The sequence below is a fragment of the Impatiens glandulifera genome, chromosome 6 (assembly GCF_907164915.1).
Source record: "Impatiens glandulifera chromosome 6, dImpGla2.1, whole genome shotgun sequence".
In the NCBI taxonomy this organism is placed as follows: domain Eukaryota; kingdom Viridiplantae; phylum Streptophyta; class Magnoliopsida; order Ericales; family Balsaminaceae; genus Impatiens; species Impatiens glandulifera.
Genome location: NC_061867.1, coordinates 3,569,460 through 3,585,660, shown reverse-complemented (window position 1 = coordinate 3,585,660; position 16,201 = coordinate 3,569,460). Strand labels below are relative to the sequence as shown.

General features: G+C 29.9%; 1 protein-coding gene, 13 non-coding genes and 10 pseudogenes across 14 annotated transcripts; all 24 read left to right on the top strand.

Moving 5' to 3' along the window:
- The first annotated feature begins 2,289 nt into the window (after positions 1–2,289).
- LOC124942932 lies at positions 2,290–3,336 on the top strand. Its single transcript, XM_047483504.1, has one exon. It carries the CDS (start codon positions 2,290–2,292, stop codon positions 3,334–3,336), a length of 1,047 nt encoding a protein of 348 aa, XP_047339460.1.
- A 2,812-nt stretch (positions 3,337–6,148) lies between these two features.
- LOC124944173 lies at positions 6,149–6,226 on the top strand (annotated as a pseudogene).
- A 102-nt stretch (positions 6,227–6,328) lies between these two features.
- On the top strand, positions 6,329–6,418 carry LOC124944150. Its single transcript, XR_007099811.1, has one exon. It is a non-coding gene; the product is annotated as a small nucleolar RNA Z101 (small nucleolar RNA).
- Positions 6,419–6,612: 194 nt separating this feature from the next.
- On the top strand, positions 6,613–6,703 carry LOC124944155. Its single transcript, XR_007099816.1, has one exon. It is a non-coding gene; the product is annotated as a small nucleolar RNA Z101 (small nucleolar RNA).
- A 167-nt stretch (positions 6,704–6,870) lies between these two features.
- Positions 6,871–6,948, top strand: LOC124944178 (annotated as a pseudogene).
- Positions 6,949–7,188: 240 nt separating this feature from the next.
- Positions 7,189–7,275, top strand: LOC124944162. The gene has a single exon (XR_007099822.1). It is a non-coding gene; the product is annotated as a small nucleolar RNA Z101 (small nucleolar RNA).
- A 121-nt stretch (positions 7,276–7,396) lies between these two features.
- Positions 7,397–7,488, top strand: LOC124944167 (annotated as a pseudogene).
- Positions 7,489–7,817: 329 nt separating this feature from the next.
- LOC124944171 lies at positions 7,818–7,894 on the top strand (annotated as a pseudogene).
- Positions 7,895–7,995: 101 nt separating this feature from the next.
- On the top strand, positions 7,996–8,084 carry LOC124944151. The gene has a single exon (XR_007099812.1). It is a non-coding gene; the product is annotated as a small nucleolar RNA Z101 (small nucleolar RNA).
- A 477-nt stretch (positions 8,085–8,561) lies between these two features.
- Positions 8,562–8,640, top strand: LOC124944177. The gene has a single exon (XR_007099827.1). It is a non-coding gene; the product is annotated as a small nucleolar RNA snoR14 (small nucleolar RNA).
- Positions 8,641–8,757: 117 nt separating this feature from the next.
- Positions 8,758–8,847, top strand: LOC124944161. The gene has a single exon (XR_007099821.1). It is a non-coding gene; the product is annotated as a small nucleolar RNA Z101 (small nucleolar RNA).
- A 263-nt stretch (positions 8,848–9,110) lies between these two features.
- Positions 9,111–9,200, top strand: LOC124944159. The gene has a single exon (XR_007099819.1). It is a non-coding gene; the product is annotated as a small nucleolar RNA Z101 (small nucleolar RNA).
- Positions 9,201–9,330: 130 nt separating this feature from the next.
- On the top strand, positions 9,331–9,420 carry LOC124944170 (annotated as a pseudogene).
- Positions 9,421–9,645: 225 nt separating this feature from the next.
- LOC124944180 lies at positions 9,646–9,723 on the top strand (annotated as a pseudogene).
- An 88-nt stretch (positions 9,724–9,811) lies between these two features.
- Positions 9,812–9,900, top strand: LOC124944163. The gene has a single exon (XR_007099823.1). It is a non-coding gene; the product is annotated as a small nucleolar RNA Z101 (small nucleolar RNA).
- A 175-nt stretch (positions 9,901–10,075) lies between these two features.
- On the top strand, positions 10,076–10,166 carry LOC124944157. Its single transcript, XR_007099818.1, has one exon. It is a non-coding gene; the product is annotated as a small nucleolar RNA Z101 (small nucleolar RNA).
- A 138-nt stretch (positions 10,167–10,304) lies between these two features.
- Positions 10,305–10,382, top strand: LOC124944175 (annotated as a pseudogene).
- A 263-nt stretch (positions 10,383–10,645) lies between these two features.
- On the top strand, positions 10,646–10,736 carry LOC124944154. The gene has a single exon (XR_007099815.1). It is a non-coding gene; the product is annotated as a small nucleolar RNA Z101 (small nucleolar RNA).
- A 102-nt stretch (positions 10,737–10,838) lies between these two features.
- LOC124944169 lies at positions 10,839–10,930 on the top strand (annotated as a pseudogene).
- A 157-nt stretch (positions 10,931–11,087) lies between these two features.
- LOC124944164 lies at positions 11,088–11,178 on the top strand. Its single transcript, XR_007099824.1, has one exon. It is a non-coding gene; the product is annotated as a small nucleolar RNA U61 (small nucleolar RNA).
- An 81-nt stretch (positions 11,179–11,259) lies between these two features.
- LOC124944172 lies at positions 11,260–11,336 on the top strand (annotated as a pseudogene).
- A 109-nt stretch (positions 11,337–11,445) lies between these two features.
- Positions 11,446–11,534, top strand: LOC124944153. Its single transcript, XR_007099814.1, has one exon. It is a non-coding gene; the product is annotated as a small nucleolar RNA Z101 (small nucleolar RNA).
- A 470-nt stretch (positions 11,535–12,004) lies between these two features.
- On the top strand, positions 12,005–12,094 carry LOC124944168 (annotated as a pseudogene).
- Positions 12,095–16,100: 4,006 nt separating this feature from the next.
- On the top strand, positions 16,101–16,189 carry LOC124944152. Its single transcript, XR_007099813.1, has one exon. It is a non-coding gene; the product is annotated as a small nucleolar RNA Z101 (small nucleolar RNA).
- Positions 16,190–16,201: the final 12 nt, after the last annotated feature.

Here is a 16,201-nt window from a genome sequence, read left to right as displayed (position 1 = left end):
GAGACTAAAGACCGAGAAAATCAACCTAGGACCGAGACTAAGGATCGATGCTATTGAGTTAGAGACCGAGCCTTAGGACCGATGTTCTTGATCTAGGACCAAGAAATCTGACCAAGAGTTTTCACATAGGACTGAAAAATCTAACTTGGGACTGAGGCTCCCAAGTCTTAGGACCGAGAGATCCAACCTTGGGACCGAGTTTCTCAAACCCAGGTCCAAGGATCTCAGCCCATAGCTAGCCCCAGAAAAGAGGTTTCTACACCTCAACCGAGAAACCTAGCCCCAAGCTAGTCTAGGACCAATAGGTTTTTTAATGCCTAGACCGGTAATTTCAGCCAAGGGCTAAGAGTCCTTGGCACCCTGACCCAGGGACTCTGGTCCTTCAACCGAGTATCCTAAGACCGAGTATCCCGAACCCCGACCGAGGGCTCCATTGGACTAGACCGAGTCTCTCAGGTCCCCAACAGACAAAAACGGATCCGATCCTTTGGACTCCAGACCCAATGACTATTTGGTTACACTTTTTAAAACCCAAAATTATTTTTGTAATTTTGAAACCCCAATCCATTTTTAAATGATCTCGAGAGGTCAGAAAACGATTTCAAAATATTTTCGAGATGTTTCCCAAACAAATATTTTGACTAAGACTCCGTTTGGAATTTTTTTTAAATTCTAACTCCCTTTTCTTATATTTTTAGGTTTTTTATTCAATCTTTTCTAACCACAATCGCAGGTACGGACCTCTAAATAATTTTGTACAATTATTTACGTAATTCAAATTTATCATTGTTTAGGATCCTTAGACTATTAATTTAAACAAAATAAATGTTATAAATAAATCTAAACTGTTTTCAACGGGCGCGAAAGATATAGCGCGTAAGCCCTTTCCTGAGCGTAACTAAATAACGGACCCCTTATAGAAACTCTGGTGTTATTAAGTTTTTATACGTACACCAAAAGATATATTTTTTGAAATCTTAATATTAAGCGCCAAAACTACATTTTTTTTACAAATTCCCTTCTTAAATAATGTTTTATTTAAAAGCGATTTTTGGCGTGTAAACCGATACTATATTTTATACCTTTGACCAGCTCAGTCCGGTCCGACTTTTAAATCGTAACCTAAAAACTTGAGGAACTCAACGTAGGAGTCGAGTACCACCAAGAGCGCGTAAAAGAGGTAACTCAAACATGTATTATTCATATTACTCGTCTCAATCTAAATTTCATAATAACCCCCTAAAGAGTTGGACATCATGGTGTGTCTCTTAGATATTTATACGAGGCACTATGCAACTTTTAATTTTTTTAGTTTTTTTAATATTTTTAAAAATGATATATATAGTTATATTTTTATTAGTACAGTAACTACATTTAGTGTTTAAACCTAAAAAAAACATATATTTTTAATTAAAGGCTCTTTACAAATGATATGTTGCATTACCTTAGATCCACCTGTATTTAGTGAATATCACTCCTATTCAAAAAAAAAAAAAAAAAAAAAAAATAAAATAAAATAATAATAATAATAAAAAATTCCTTCATAATTTAAATTTAAGTGAGATGTCAATTTCAATTTAAACATTATTTCATCCTTCGTTTTATTCAATTTTATCACTTATTAACTAAATATTTCCCATTTAAAAATAAATAAATTATTTTATAATTATATATTAATATAATTCATTTTTAAAAAATAAAATAATACTTTCACAAAATAATAACAAATCACCAAATAATTCAAAAGAAGGAAGTTATTGAGTCTTTTATTATGAATTTGTTTTTTTTATATAATTTGTATTTAAATAAACATATTTATTTATATGATATTACTTCTATTTAAATGTTTATTTATTTAAATTGTGGATTTGATACTCAATTTTATTTTTATTTTTACATTTTTAGGGTGGTAATAAAATGACATTTATGATTAACTTTCTATTTTATTAAAAATGATAATGAATTATACAAATAAATAATTTTCAAAGATTTTAACTATTGTGAAGTTTCTCATTGATATCCTTTATTTTGTTTGGAGTGAGTTTAATTACTCTTTTTTATATATATATTTTTGTTGGGTTGAACATAAATACAAAATTTCATATATTTTATTTTATTTTATATATAATTTAAGAATATAAAAAAATTATATTAATTTTGTGTGGCTATTGTATGAGATGACAGTCAAAATCGCTCCTCCTCCGATTGTTCTCAGTTCAGACCCATCTTCATCTTCATCTTCTTCTTCTTCCTTTCTCCCATTTTCAGATAGAACCCTAAACTTAAAAGATGAAGCTTTCCCTAAAACTTCAAGATCAAAATAACCCAAAACTCCAAAACCCAACCCCTGTTTTCCTCCGAGCAAAAGTACCCATCTCCATCTTCGGTCTCCCTTTCCTTTCTTCAATCGCCGCCACAGACAACTCCGATGTCTCCCTTTCCCTTTCAACAAACTTCTCATCCGGCCCATCTCTCAAATTATCCTATACCCCCACTACCCCATCAGGAATCGCCGCCGCAACAACCACCTCATCTCCACCCCCGTTGAACGTCACGCTCAAATCCGGCGTCGGTATCTTTGGATCACCTCGCGATTCCCCTCTCATCCTCTCCGCTCAATTCAGTGTCAACCCATCAAACCCAAACCCTAACCCTACTTTCTTCCTCCAAATCAAACCTCAATTTGGTAACTTCTCCCTTCGCAAGACATCTCATTCAACTTCAGACCCACCAAAAAAGAAAGTAGACAATTCGTTTGGATTTGTTCCGTTGGAGAGACCATCTCCTTGGAATGAATTGGCTATGGAATATCCTTACAAGGAGTGTCTTTTATCAGGTATAGCCGTTACAGCCAGGACAGAACTTCCTGTAACGAAGCGGCTATCCATGTCATTCAGATGGGGTGTCAATTTTCCAGATGATGTTAAGAAACAATTGCCTTTCTTGACTGTGAAGAAGGTCTGTTTACAGAGGATTGATATAGATCAGACTAAGGAAATCAAGATGAAACCTAATGAAGAGAAAACTAGTGATGATATTCCATTGTTGAAAGAGTTGTTTCTGTCAACGAAAAGGGAATTGGAAATCCTGCAGAGTTATAACAGAGAGATGATGTGGGTTTTGGAGGAAATGAAAACAGGATCATCACAAAATCAAACTGTGGCGGCAGCAATGAAGGGGAATCATCGGATAAAAAGTTCAATTCCGTTGAGAGAAAAGGGTGGTTGTGTGGATTTGAACTCAGGGAAGAAGGAGGATATCAAGAAGAAGAACATAGACAGACAGAGTGATGTAGAAAGTGAGTTGCAGAAAGCTATAAAGGCTTCTTCCTCTTAATGAGCTTGTTCAATTACTATTTCTTTTTACTGCAACTGATACATAGATTTGCATGTTCAATTCTATATGAACTTGTTTGGAATTCTTGGATTGTTTTGTGTGCTGTCTGGGATGATTCCAAGTATAGATATGTAAACTTTGCAATTGTTCTCTAATGGGGAGAAATTTGGTTTTCTGAAACTCAAAATATGTGTAAAGGAGTCAGCTTGTCTCCTAATGTGGAATGTAAACTTTTGCATAAAAGAGTTAGCCTGGCTAGGAAGATCAATGAGACTCTTCTCCATTTACTCTTATTTTGTGTTTTGATGCTATGTTCTAGGTCTTTATTGTTTGGACCATTTGGTTAAAGCGCAACAAACTAGTATGGTTATTATTTGGGATTGTGGGAGTCCTATTGTAGTTAGTTTTGTAATACAGATGTTACCTCTGGAATTTTATTCGCCCGGTTGCTTCTATATTGTTTAGTGACCTTCTCGATCGCCCAGTTGCTTCTATATGGTTTAGTTGTGACCTTCACGATCGCCCCGTTGCTTCTATATGGTTAAGTTGTGACCTTCTTGATCGCCCGGTTGCTTCTATATGGTTTAGTTGTGACCTTCTCAACTAAACCCGGTTAATGATAACAAAGAACTATAAGGTTCTAAACTTCAAACAAAAAACCTTGAGACATGGTAGACTAGATTCCCATATTTCTTAGGTTTGACACTTTGACCTCTTGTACACATCTAAGTTATAAGTTATAAGGTATTTATCTATCTACAAATGGATTACAAAAAAAATAGTACAAGAAAATTCAACTATCCCAAAGAAAGAAGGATATGTACAAAAGTGAATAATGTTAGAAAATTAACAAATTAAAATTGAGAGCAATCTAGTTGTTGTAAAGGTGATAAAGATGTATTTATAAATTTTTCATGTAATAACTCATTTTCATTTATTTATTTAAAAGCTAACATGTCTTTCAAAACAATTACTTATTTCAACCTTTAAAAGGTTGAGGTGTAAATTAAAACTCTTGATCTTATGAACACTGTTTATGTCACTTAAGCTATTATATAGTGCAAGTTTGGTTAAGTAATTTGAATTTTTAATTAATTTAATATATTTAAAATTTAATAAAATTAAAATAAAGATATTTATTTTAATAAAATGAGTAATTTAATGAATAGAATGAGAATGATATATCTGATTTTTATTTTTATATATAAATGAGATATCCAAATGTCTCATGTTCCTAAAAAATGCTAGCTAACTAATTTTATATTTTGAAAAAAAAGTATAAGGAATTCATGTATTCATTTATTCATTCTCATTATTGAAAAAACATTTGTTCTTTACTCTCTTTTTATCTTGAAAATCACAAATAAAATATTATATATTGTTAATATTATATTCGGCTAATAAGGGGAAATTTGATGAGATGATATTAAAGATGTCCCTAATTGCTAAAAGTATTTGCGCTTTTTGACGACACTTTTAATTTTTTCCGGACGATTTTGCCCATGTCGCGAGACGTCCACAATCGCAAGACGCTATTAGCATTCGCGAGACGCAACCGGCATTCGCGAGACGATTTTATTTTTATTTTTAAAAAAAATTTGTCTCGCGAATACCGGCATTCGCGAGATGATTTTATTTTTTATTTAAAAAAAAATTAAAATAATTCGTCTCGCGAATGTCGGTTGCGTCTCGCGAATGTCGGTTGCGTCTCGCAATCGGGGTTGACACAACCGGAGGTTGCGTTTCGCAACGGGGGCATTTTCGTCCAAAAAAAATAAAAATGTCACCAACGTTTTTTTTATGCCCTGACACTTTTAGCAATTAGAGGCATCTTTAGTGTCATTTCATCAAATTTCCCGCTTATAAGTCAGTCATAGCTGACCTAACCATTCGAGTTTCGAGTGTCATTGTCTTTATTATTTTCTCGTTGATTATCTCGAAAAAGAGAAATTATCAATTTTTTAATGATGTATATTAATAATGCTATTATTATGAAAACTAGCATGTATCCCGTGTATTTGCACGAATAATAATATAAAAAACCGTGTAAAAAATATTACGGTAAAAATTTTATATGCGGGTCAACCCACAATCCAACACAAATATACATTTACTCTCACATATATCTAAATTAACCACAGCTCTCGACCCGGCAATCCGGACACTTTAAAAATTAAGCATCATTATATATATATATATATATTCGAGTGAAACGTGTTTGTAATATAATTTTTATTTATTTTAATGTTTTGTGTTTTTTTTTTTTTTGTTTGTGAGTTAAATAATTTGTATCATATTTAATATAAATGAATAATTAAAATAACATAAAATAAAGATATTATTGTTAAATTTTATTTAAAAAATGATAAATATAAATTTAATTAATCAATTATTTTCTTATTTCTTTGCTACAAAAATCAAATTATTTCAAATCAATCTCAACCGTAGAAATTACAAACAATGTTTCAGCGGCGCAGTCGCTATAGAGTCAAAATTAGGGTTTTATTTGATTGCCTTTATAAGGCTGCTCATGAGGTTCCTTCTCTCCACCGCCAAGCTCCTTTAGATAAGGTTCTATTATACGTTCTTCATAGTAGATTCAATTTCAGTATTTCAAATTCGTTTGTTTTTGTTAGTTTTTGAAGCAATGATGATCTCTTTGTGTCTAAAGACTTGTTCTTTTTTGAACTCGTCTCTGATGGAAAACACAACCCTCTAAGAAGTTCTGAGCAAATTGATGTTAATACTTTCCTGTTCTTTTAAGGTTCGATTGAATCATTAATTTTAGTGTTGGTTGTGATGAGAAGTGCAAGCGAGGTGACGATAAAATTCATTATTCACTGATTTTATTAAGTGATGTTAAAAGTGAATCTCGACAGGTTCTGATTGCTTCTGCTTTCTCTCATTACAATCTAGGTTTTCTCATATTATTTTTAGAGTTAAAACTATTCACTGATTTCTATGTTCTTTAGTTGTATTATTTAGGTGAAATTCATGGCAAATGAAGAATCTTATTATCAAATGGGTAATTTGCGACTGATTTTCATTGATGTTAAATCACCTTGGAGAACTGATGCCATTTTTAATTCTCTAGTTATAGTGTAATTTGCTTTGCAGGTTTAGCTTTTGATAAAGTAAAGAATTTTAGGTTATGGGTGGTGATGAGAACTTCAGACAGGTTCTGATATCTTAATTCTTTTATAACACTAGTTTTTCTTATCCTAATTGTAGAATTTTCAATTGTATGTACTTGTATATGTATTTCACATACATGATTGATGGCAAATGATGAATCTTTTTAACAAATGGGTAATTTGCGACTGATATACCATTGATGTTAAATCACCTTGGAGAACTGATGCCTTTCTTTTTGTTACATTTTGTTCTTTGTTTGATTTTAAATCAATTTTTATGAAATTTTCATTTGAGCCTGCAATGTTTATCTGTCTGTAAAGTTCTTTCAAGATCCATTTGATTTCCTTTGTTGAACCAGTATTCTAAGGATTCTATGATTCTTGTTGAATAGAAGCAGAAGCGAGGTGACGATGAAATTCATTATTCACTGATTTTTTGAAGTGATGTTAAAAGTGAATCTCGACAGGTTCTGATTGTTTCTGTTCCCATTACAATCAAATTTTCTCAGTTTTTTATAGTTTCATTACTGATTTATATATTATTTATGTGACTCATCCAAATGCTTTCATCCCCTATTCTATGTTTGTAGTGTAATTAGCTTCTCAGAACTCAATAATTTTTATGGTTTGTGTGGTAATGAGAATTTAGACAGTTTTTGAAATCTCTTTCATTCATTCAAATGTATCTATTTGTAAATATAATTTACATTAATCAATGATGGCAAATGATGAATCTTTTTAACAAATGGGTAATTTGCGACTGATACATTTGATGTTAAATCACCTTGAAGAACTGATGCGCCATTGTTATCACTGTTTCTGTCTTTATTTGCTTTTATCAATTCATTTTGGATGAAATCTCTTTCGAGGAAGTTGTTGTTCCTAGAGCTCTTAGAATTTGAAGTTTTTTGTATTGAGTAGCAGAAGTGAGGTGATGATAGAAATTCATTAGTCTGTCAATCCCCTGATTTTTATGTGATGTTAATAGTGAATCCCGACATGTTCGGTTTCTGATCACTTCTGTTCTCATTATTTTTAAAGTTTTTTCAATCTTAATTTATACAATGGTTTGTTCCCTTTTTGTTTGCCTTTTACATCCATTTTTATAGATCTTCATAGTTGATTCAATTTCAGTATTTCAAATTCGTTTGTTTTTGTTAGTTTTTGGTTGTTTGAAGCAATGATGATCTTTTTGTGTCTAAAGACTTGTTCTTTTTTGAATTCGTCTCTGATGGCAAACACAACCCTCTAAGAAGTTCTGAGAAAACTTACGTTAATACTTTCCTTTTTTGCTTTAGGGTTCGATTGAATCATGAATTTTAGTGCTTGTAGTGATGAGAAGCGAAAGCGAGGTGACGATAAAATTCATTATTCACTGATTTTTTAAGTGATGTTAAAAGTGAATCTCGACAGGTTCTGATCGCTTCCGCTCTCATTAAAATCTAGGTTTTCTCATCTTAATTTTTAGTGTTTCCATTGTTCACTGAAATTTATGTTATCTAGTTTTATTATTTAGGTATACTATTCATGGCAAATGAAGAATCTTATTATCAAATGGGTAATTTGCGACTGATTTCATTGATGTTAAATCACCTTGGAGAACTGATGCCATTCTTAGTTTACATGAATTTTTTATGAACTCTAATATAATCTTGCTTATAATTTCTTTGAAAATTTAACTAATATTTATGTGATGATCCATGTGCTTTATCCTCGATTCTTTGTTTATAGTGTAATTATCATTGCAGGTTTAGCTTATGATAAAGTAAAGAATTTTAGGTTATTTTTGGTGATATTAAATTCCGTCAGGTTCTTGTATCTTATCCTTTCATAACACTCAAGATATTCTTATTTTAATTGTAGATTTTTCAATTGTATGTAACTGATACATTTGATGTTAAATCACCTTAGAGAACTGATGCCATATTTGTTACCTTATGGTCTTTATTTTCTTTTACATCAATTTTGGATGAAAACCCATTTTAGCCTTAAATATCTTTCATTCTAGTAAGATCTTTCAAGATTTATCTGATTTACTTTGTTAAACTAGTATTCTTGGAATTATATGATTGTTGTTGAATAGTAGCAGAAGTGAGGTGACGATAAAATTCATTATTCACTGATTTTTTTAAAGTGATGTTAAAAGTGAATCTCGACAGGTTCTGATTGCTTCTGATCTCATTATACCCAATTTTTTTCTTAGTTCTTTTATAATAACTCATCCAAATGATTTTAATTGTATAATTTCCAATTGTATCTACTTGTAAATATAGTATACATACTTCATTTATGGCAAATGATGAATCTTTTAAACAAATGGGTAATTTGCGACTGAAAACCTTTGATGTCAAATCACCTTGGAGAACTGATGCCCCTTTTGTTACATTTTGTTCTTTTGTTGCTTTTACTTATATGGGATGAAATATCATTTTCGTCTAAAATATCTAGTGTTTTTAAGTTCTGTAAAGATCAATCTCATTTACTTTGTTGATTCGGCTGCTCTTAGAATTCTATGAATTTTGGTGATTCCTTACAGGTTATGGTCCCATTTGTCTTCATTACACTATAGATTTCTTATCTTTATTGCAGTTTTCCCAATTCTATGATCCTTGTTAGGTATGATCTTTCTTAATGTTTGATTGATGGCAAATGATGAATCTTTTTAACAAATGGGTAATTTGCGACTGATATACCATTGATGTTAAACACCTTGGAGAACTGATGCCATTGTAGTCACCTTTTTGTTTTTTATTTGCTTTTAAACATCCACTTTGGATTAAATATCATTTAAGCCTAATCTCCTTTAAAGTTGTTAATCCTATTGCTCTTAGAATTTATAATTTTTTAGTGAGTAACAGAAGTCAGGTGATGATAGAAATTCATTAGTCTGTCAATCCCCTGATTTTTTTGATGTTAATAGTGAATCCCGACATGTTCGGTTTCTGATCACTTCTGTTCTCATTACTTTTTAAGATTATCTTAATTGAATTAGGTATGTTAACTTTGATGCAATGATGATCTCTTTGTGTCTAAAGACTTGTTATTTTTGAATTAGTCTCTGATGGAAAACACAACCCTCTAAGAAGTTCTGAGCAAATTGATGTTAATACTTTCCTGTTCTTTTAAGGTTCGATTGAATCATTAATTTTAGTGTTGGTTGTGATGAGAAGTGGAAGCGAGGTGACGATAAAATTCATTATTCACTGATTTTATTAAGTGATGTTAAAAGTGAATCTCGACAGGTTCTGATTCTTTCTGCTATCATCACAATCTGAGTTTTCTCATTTTATTCTCTGAGTTTTGAATATTCACTGATTTCTATGTTCTTTTGTTGTATTGTTTATCGTCAAATGAAGAATCATGTTAAGAAATTTGTAATTTGCGACTGATTTTATTGTTGTTAAATAACCATGGAGAACTAATGCCATTGTTAGTTCTTTGTTTATAGTCTAATTTGCTTTCCAGGCTGAACTCTTGATAATGTAAAGAATTTTAGGTATTGGGTGGTGATGATAAATTCAAACAGGTTCTGACACATTATTTTCTTATCTTAATTGTAGAATTTTCAATTGTATATATTTGTATATCTATTTTACATACATGATTGATGGCAAATGATGAATCTTTTTAACAAATGGGTAATTTGCAACTGATATACCATTGATGTTAAATCACCTTGGAGAACTGATGCCTTTTTTGTTACATTTTGTTCTTTGTCTGATTTTACATCCATTTTTATGAAATTCTGAAGTATTTATAATTCAGTATCCATCTCATTTCCTTTGTTGAACCAGTATTCTAAGAATTCTATGATCTTGTTGAATTGAAGCAGAGGCGAGGTGATGATAAAATTCATTATTCACTGATTTTATTAAGTGATGTTAAAAGTGAATCTCGACAGGTTCTGATTGCTTCTGTTCTCATTACAATCAAGTTTTTCTTAGTTTTTTTATAGTTTCATTACTGATTTATATATTATTTATGTGACTCATCCAAATGCTTTTATCCCCTATTCTATGTTTGTAGTGTAATTAGCTTCACAGAATTCAATAATTTTTATGGTTTGCGTGGTAATGAGAATTTAGACAGTTTTTGAAATCTTTTGCATTCATTCAGATATATTTTCCTATCTTAATTTTAGTTTTTCCAATTGTATCTATTTGTACATAAATCAATGATGGCAAATGATGAATCTTTTTAACAAATGGGTAATTTGCAACTGATACACCATTGATGTTAAATCACCTTGGAGAACTGATGCCATTTTTATCACTTTTTCGTTCTTTATTTGCTTTTATCCATTCAATTTGGATGAATTTTCTTTCGAGGAAGTTGTTGATCCTAGTGCCTTAGAATTGAGTAGCAGAAGTGAGGTGATGAATGAAATTCATTAGTCTGTCAATCCCCTGATTTTTATGTGATGTTAATAGTGAATCCCGACATGTTCGGTTTCTGATCACTTCTGTTCTCATTATTTTTAAAGTTTTTTCAATCTTAATTTATACAATGGTTTGTTCCCTTTTTGTTTGCCTTTTACATCCATTTTTATAGATCTTCATAGTTGATTCAATTTCGGTATTTCAAATTCGTTTGTTTTTGTTAGTTTTTGGTTGTTTGAAGCAATGATGATCTTTTTGTGTCTAAAGACTTGTTCTTTTTTGAATTCGTCTCTGATGGCAAACACAACCCTCTAAGAAGTTCTGAGCAAACTTACGTTAATACTTTCCTTTTTTGCTTTAGGGTTCGATTGAATCATGAATTTTAGTGTTTGTAGTGATGTGAAGCGAAAGCGAGGTGACGATAAATTTCATTATTCACTGATTTTTTAAGTGATGTTAAAAGTGAATCTCGACAGGTTCTGATCGCTTCTTCTCTCATTACAATCAAGTTTGATTTTATAATGACTCATCCAAATGCTTTTAATTGTAGATTTTCCAATTGTATCTACCTTGTTAATATAGTTTACAAACATCATTGATGGCAAATGATGAATCTTTAAAACAAATCGGTAATTTGCGACTGAAACATTTGATGTTAATTCACCTTGGAGAACTGATGCCATTTTTGTTTCATTTTGATCTTTGGTTGCTTTTACTTATATTGGATGAAATCTCATTTGAGTTTTAAATTTCTAGTGTTTAAGTTCTTTAAAGATCTATCTCATTTACTTTGTTTTATTGGCATGATCTCAGAATTAATTGAACTTTCTCATAGAAATTCATTTGTCTGTATATCTACCAATTTATTGTGATGTTAATAGTGAATTTTCTGCCTTCATTACACTCTATATTTTCTTATTGCAGTTTTCCAATTAAATGAGCCTTTTTAGGTATATTTTTCTTAATGTTTGCGACTGATGAACCATTGATGTTAAATCACCTTGGAGAACTGATGCCATTTTATTTTATTCACCTTTTTGTTTTTATTTGATTTTAAACATTCATTTTGTATAAAATCTCATTTGAGCCTAATTGCTTGTAAAGTTGTTAATTCTAGAGCTCTTAGAATTTATAATTTTTTAGTGAGTAACAGAAGTGAGGTGATGATAGAAATTCATTAGTCTGTCAATCCCTTGATATTTTTGATGTTAATAGTGAATCCCGACATGTTCGGTTTCTGATCACTTCTGTTTTCATTACTTTCTAAGATTTTTCAATTTTAATTGAAGATTTAAAAATTGTATATAATTTTTCAGGTATGTTAATTTTGCAAAATTGATGACAATTGATGTTTCTATTTAAAACTAATGGTCTGTTGTTCCTTTTTTGTTTTATTTTACATCCATTTGAATTGAAAATCTCAATTGTTGTTTACATCTTTTATTTTATGTGGTTTGTAGCCATGATGATCTCTTTGTTAATCCTAGAGCCCTTTTGATGATTACTTTATGTGGTTTGTAGCAATTTTTCTCTGATGGAAAACACATCCCTCTAAGAAGTTCTGAGCAAACTAATGTCATTTCTTTTCTTTTTCTTTATAGTTAGTTGTGCTTTAGTGTTTCTATTGAATTGTGAATTTTAGTGTTTGTGAAGATGAGAAAAGTGAAAGCAAGGTGACGATAATATTCATTATTCACTGATTTTAATAAGTGATGTTAAAAGTGCTCTCATTCACTGATTTCAATGTTCTTTAGTTGTATTATAGTATAATTTGCTTTGCAGGTTTAGCTTTAGATAAAGTAAGAATTTTAGGGTATGGGTGGTGATGTGAAATTCATACATGTTCTGATATCTTATTCTCTCATAACACAAGATATTCTTATTTTAATTGTAGATTTTTCAATGGAAAAAAGCTCAATTAGACGTATGTACTTGTACAACTAGCTCACTTAGACGTATGTACTAATAAAAGGTCATTTAAACATATGTACTATCAAAAATTGGTTCATTTAGCCTCTTTTAATAACGATGGTTAACTTTTATTTTTAAATTTATATATTTATTAATTAAATATTAATATATTTTCTCTCTCTTTCTTTTTCATTAAATAATTTATTTTATTCTTAATTTTTTTTTTATTTTAATATTAATTTCTCTTTTATATTTCATTTTTTGTTTTATTAATTTTTATTTCTTATATTTTTTAAATTCTTATTTTTTAAAAACAATTTAACAATTTATTTTTGAATTTTATGTTTTCCTGTAATTTTGTTTGTGAAGGGTTTTTTCTTATTTAATTTAATATAATAAAAATAAAAAAGAGTTTTTTTCTTATTTAGTTTAATACAAATAAAAATGAAATTAATAATTTTTTATTTAATTTTTATTCACGACTTATATTAGTAGTAAAAGAATTGTTTTGTCTAATATTTGATTATTACTCTTTTGGTGTTGAATAAGTTTTTATTATTATTCAATTCTTAATTATTAATTAATTTATTTTTGTGTTTAAGGATTTTTATTGTTGAAAAAATTTTCATTGTTATATTCAACTAGCATTTAGCCCGTGCATTTGCACGAGTAATATTAATATAAAACCGTGAAAAAAAATTACGGATAACATTTTTTATTTTTTTTTAACCGTTTTAAGTTTATGGGTGGGTCAACCCACAATTCGACCCAAGTATCCATTTACTCAACACCTATATAGATTAGTTAGTTAAAAAATTAAACTTATATTAATATTAAAACGTCCCGCGTTTATCAAATTTGGTGTTGAATTTAAAATATAAAGTCTTTGTAGCCTAGTTGGTTAAAGAGTTGTACTTGTTTTGTTAGGTTGTAAGTTCGAAACATACCTCTAGCATTTTTAATTTTATTTTTAACCGTTTTAAATTTAAAAACGGGTCAACCCACAATCCGACCCAAGTATCCAAATTAACCACAGCTCTCGACCCGCCAATCCGGACACTTTAAAAATTAAGCATCATTATATATATATATATAGATTAGTTAGTTAAAAAGTTGAACTTATATTAATATTAAAACGTCCCGCGTTTATCAAATTTGGTGTTGAATTTAAAATATAAAGTCTTTGTAGCCTAGTTGGTTAAAGAGTTGTACTTGTTTTGTTAGGTTGCAAGTTCGAAACATACCTCTAGCATTTTTAATTTTATTTTTAACCGTTTTAAATTTAAAAACGGGTCAACCCACAATCCGACCCAAGTATCTAAATTAACCACAGCTCTCGACCCGCCAATCCGGACACTTTAAAAATTAAGCATCATTATATATATATAGATTAGTTAGTTAAAAAGTTGAACTTATATTAATATTAAAACGTCCCGCGTTTATCAAATTTGGTGTTGAATTTAAAATATAAAGTCTTTGTAGCCTAGTTGGTTAAAGAGTTGTACTTGTTTTGTTAGGTTGCAAGTTCGAAACATACCTCTAGCATTTTTAATTTTATTTTTAACCGTTTTAAATTTAAAAACGGGTCAACCCACAATCCGACCCAAGTATCCAAATTAACCACAGCTCTCGACCCGCCAATCCGGACACTTTAAAAATTAAGCATCATTATATATATATATATAGATTAGTTAGTTAAAAAGTTGAACTTATATTAATATTAAAACGTCCCGCGTTTATCAAATTTGGTGTTGAATTTAAAATATAAAGTCTTTGTAGCCTAGTTGGTTAAAGAGTTGTACTTGTTTTGTTAGGTTGCAAGTTCGAAACATACCTCTAGCATTTTTAATTTTATTTTTAACCGTTTTAAATTTAAAAACGGGTCAACCCACAATCCGACCCAAGTATCCAAATTAACCACAGCTCTCGACCCGCCAATCCGGACACTTTAAAAATTAAGCATCATTATATATATATAGATTAGTTAGTTAAAAAGTTGAACTTATATTAATATTAAAACGTCCCGCGTTTATCAAATTTGGTGTTGAATTTAAAATATAAAGTCTTTGTAGCCTAGTTGGTTAAAGAGTTGTACTTGTTTTGTTAGGTTGCAAGTTCGAAACATACCTCTAGCATTTTTAATTTTATTTTTAACCGTTTTAAATTTAAAAACGGGTCAACCCACAATCCGACCCAAGTATCCAAATTAACCACAGCTCTCGACCCGCCAATCCGGACACTTTAAAAATTAAGCATCATTATATATATATAGATTAGTTAGTTAAAAAGTTGAACTTATATTAATATTAAAACGTCCCGCGTTTATCAAATTTGGTGTTGAATTTAAAATATAAAGTCTTTGTAGCCTAGTTGGTTAAAGAGTTGTACTTGTTTTGTTAGGTTGCAAGTTCGAAACATACCTCTAGCATTTTTAATTTTATTTTTAACCGTTTTAAATTTAAAAACGGGTCAACCCACAATCCGACCCAAGTATCCAAATTAACCACAGCTCTCGACCCGCCAATCCGGACACTTTAAAAATTAAGCATCATTATATATATATATATATAGATTAGTTAGTTAAAAAGTTGAACTTATATTAATATTAAAACGTCCCGCGTTTATCAAATTTGGTGTTGAATTTAAAATATAAAGTCTTTGTAGCCTAGTTGGTTAAAGAGTTGTACTTGTTTTGTTAGGTTGCAAGTTCGAAACATACCTCTAGCATTTTTAATTTTATTTTTAACCGTTTTAAATTTAAAAACGGGTCAACCCACAATCCGACCCAAGTATCCAAATTAACCACAGCTCTCGACCCGCCAATCCGGACACTTTAAAAATTAAGCATCATTATATATATATAGATTATTTGGATCAAACAATTTTAAAATAATTAATAATTAATGTGAATATAAAAAAATATATAAAAAAGAAGAAAAAATATAGAGTTCAAATAATTAATGATGAATGCTCATATATATATATATATATAAAATAAAATTAAAATAATCAATCATAAATACTTATATAGAAATAATAAAAAATTAGAAATAAAAATAAAAATAGAGGGTATTAGTAATAAATGAAATAATAAATGAAAAGGGAAGAGAGAGAAAATATATTAATATTTAATTAATAAATATTTTAAATTTAAAAATAAAAGTTAACCATGGTTACTAAAAGAGGCTAAATGAGCCAATTTTTGATAGTACGTACGTTTAAATGAACTTTTATTAGTACATACGTCTAAGTGAGCTAGTTGTACAAGTACATACGTCTAAGTGAGCTTTTTTTCCTTTTTCAATTGTATATCTCTGTATATGTTTTTTACTTAAATGATTGATGGCAAATGATGAATCTTGTTAACAAATGGGTAATTTGCGACTGATACATTTGATGTTAAATCACCTTGGAGAACTGATGCCATCTTTGTTACCATTT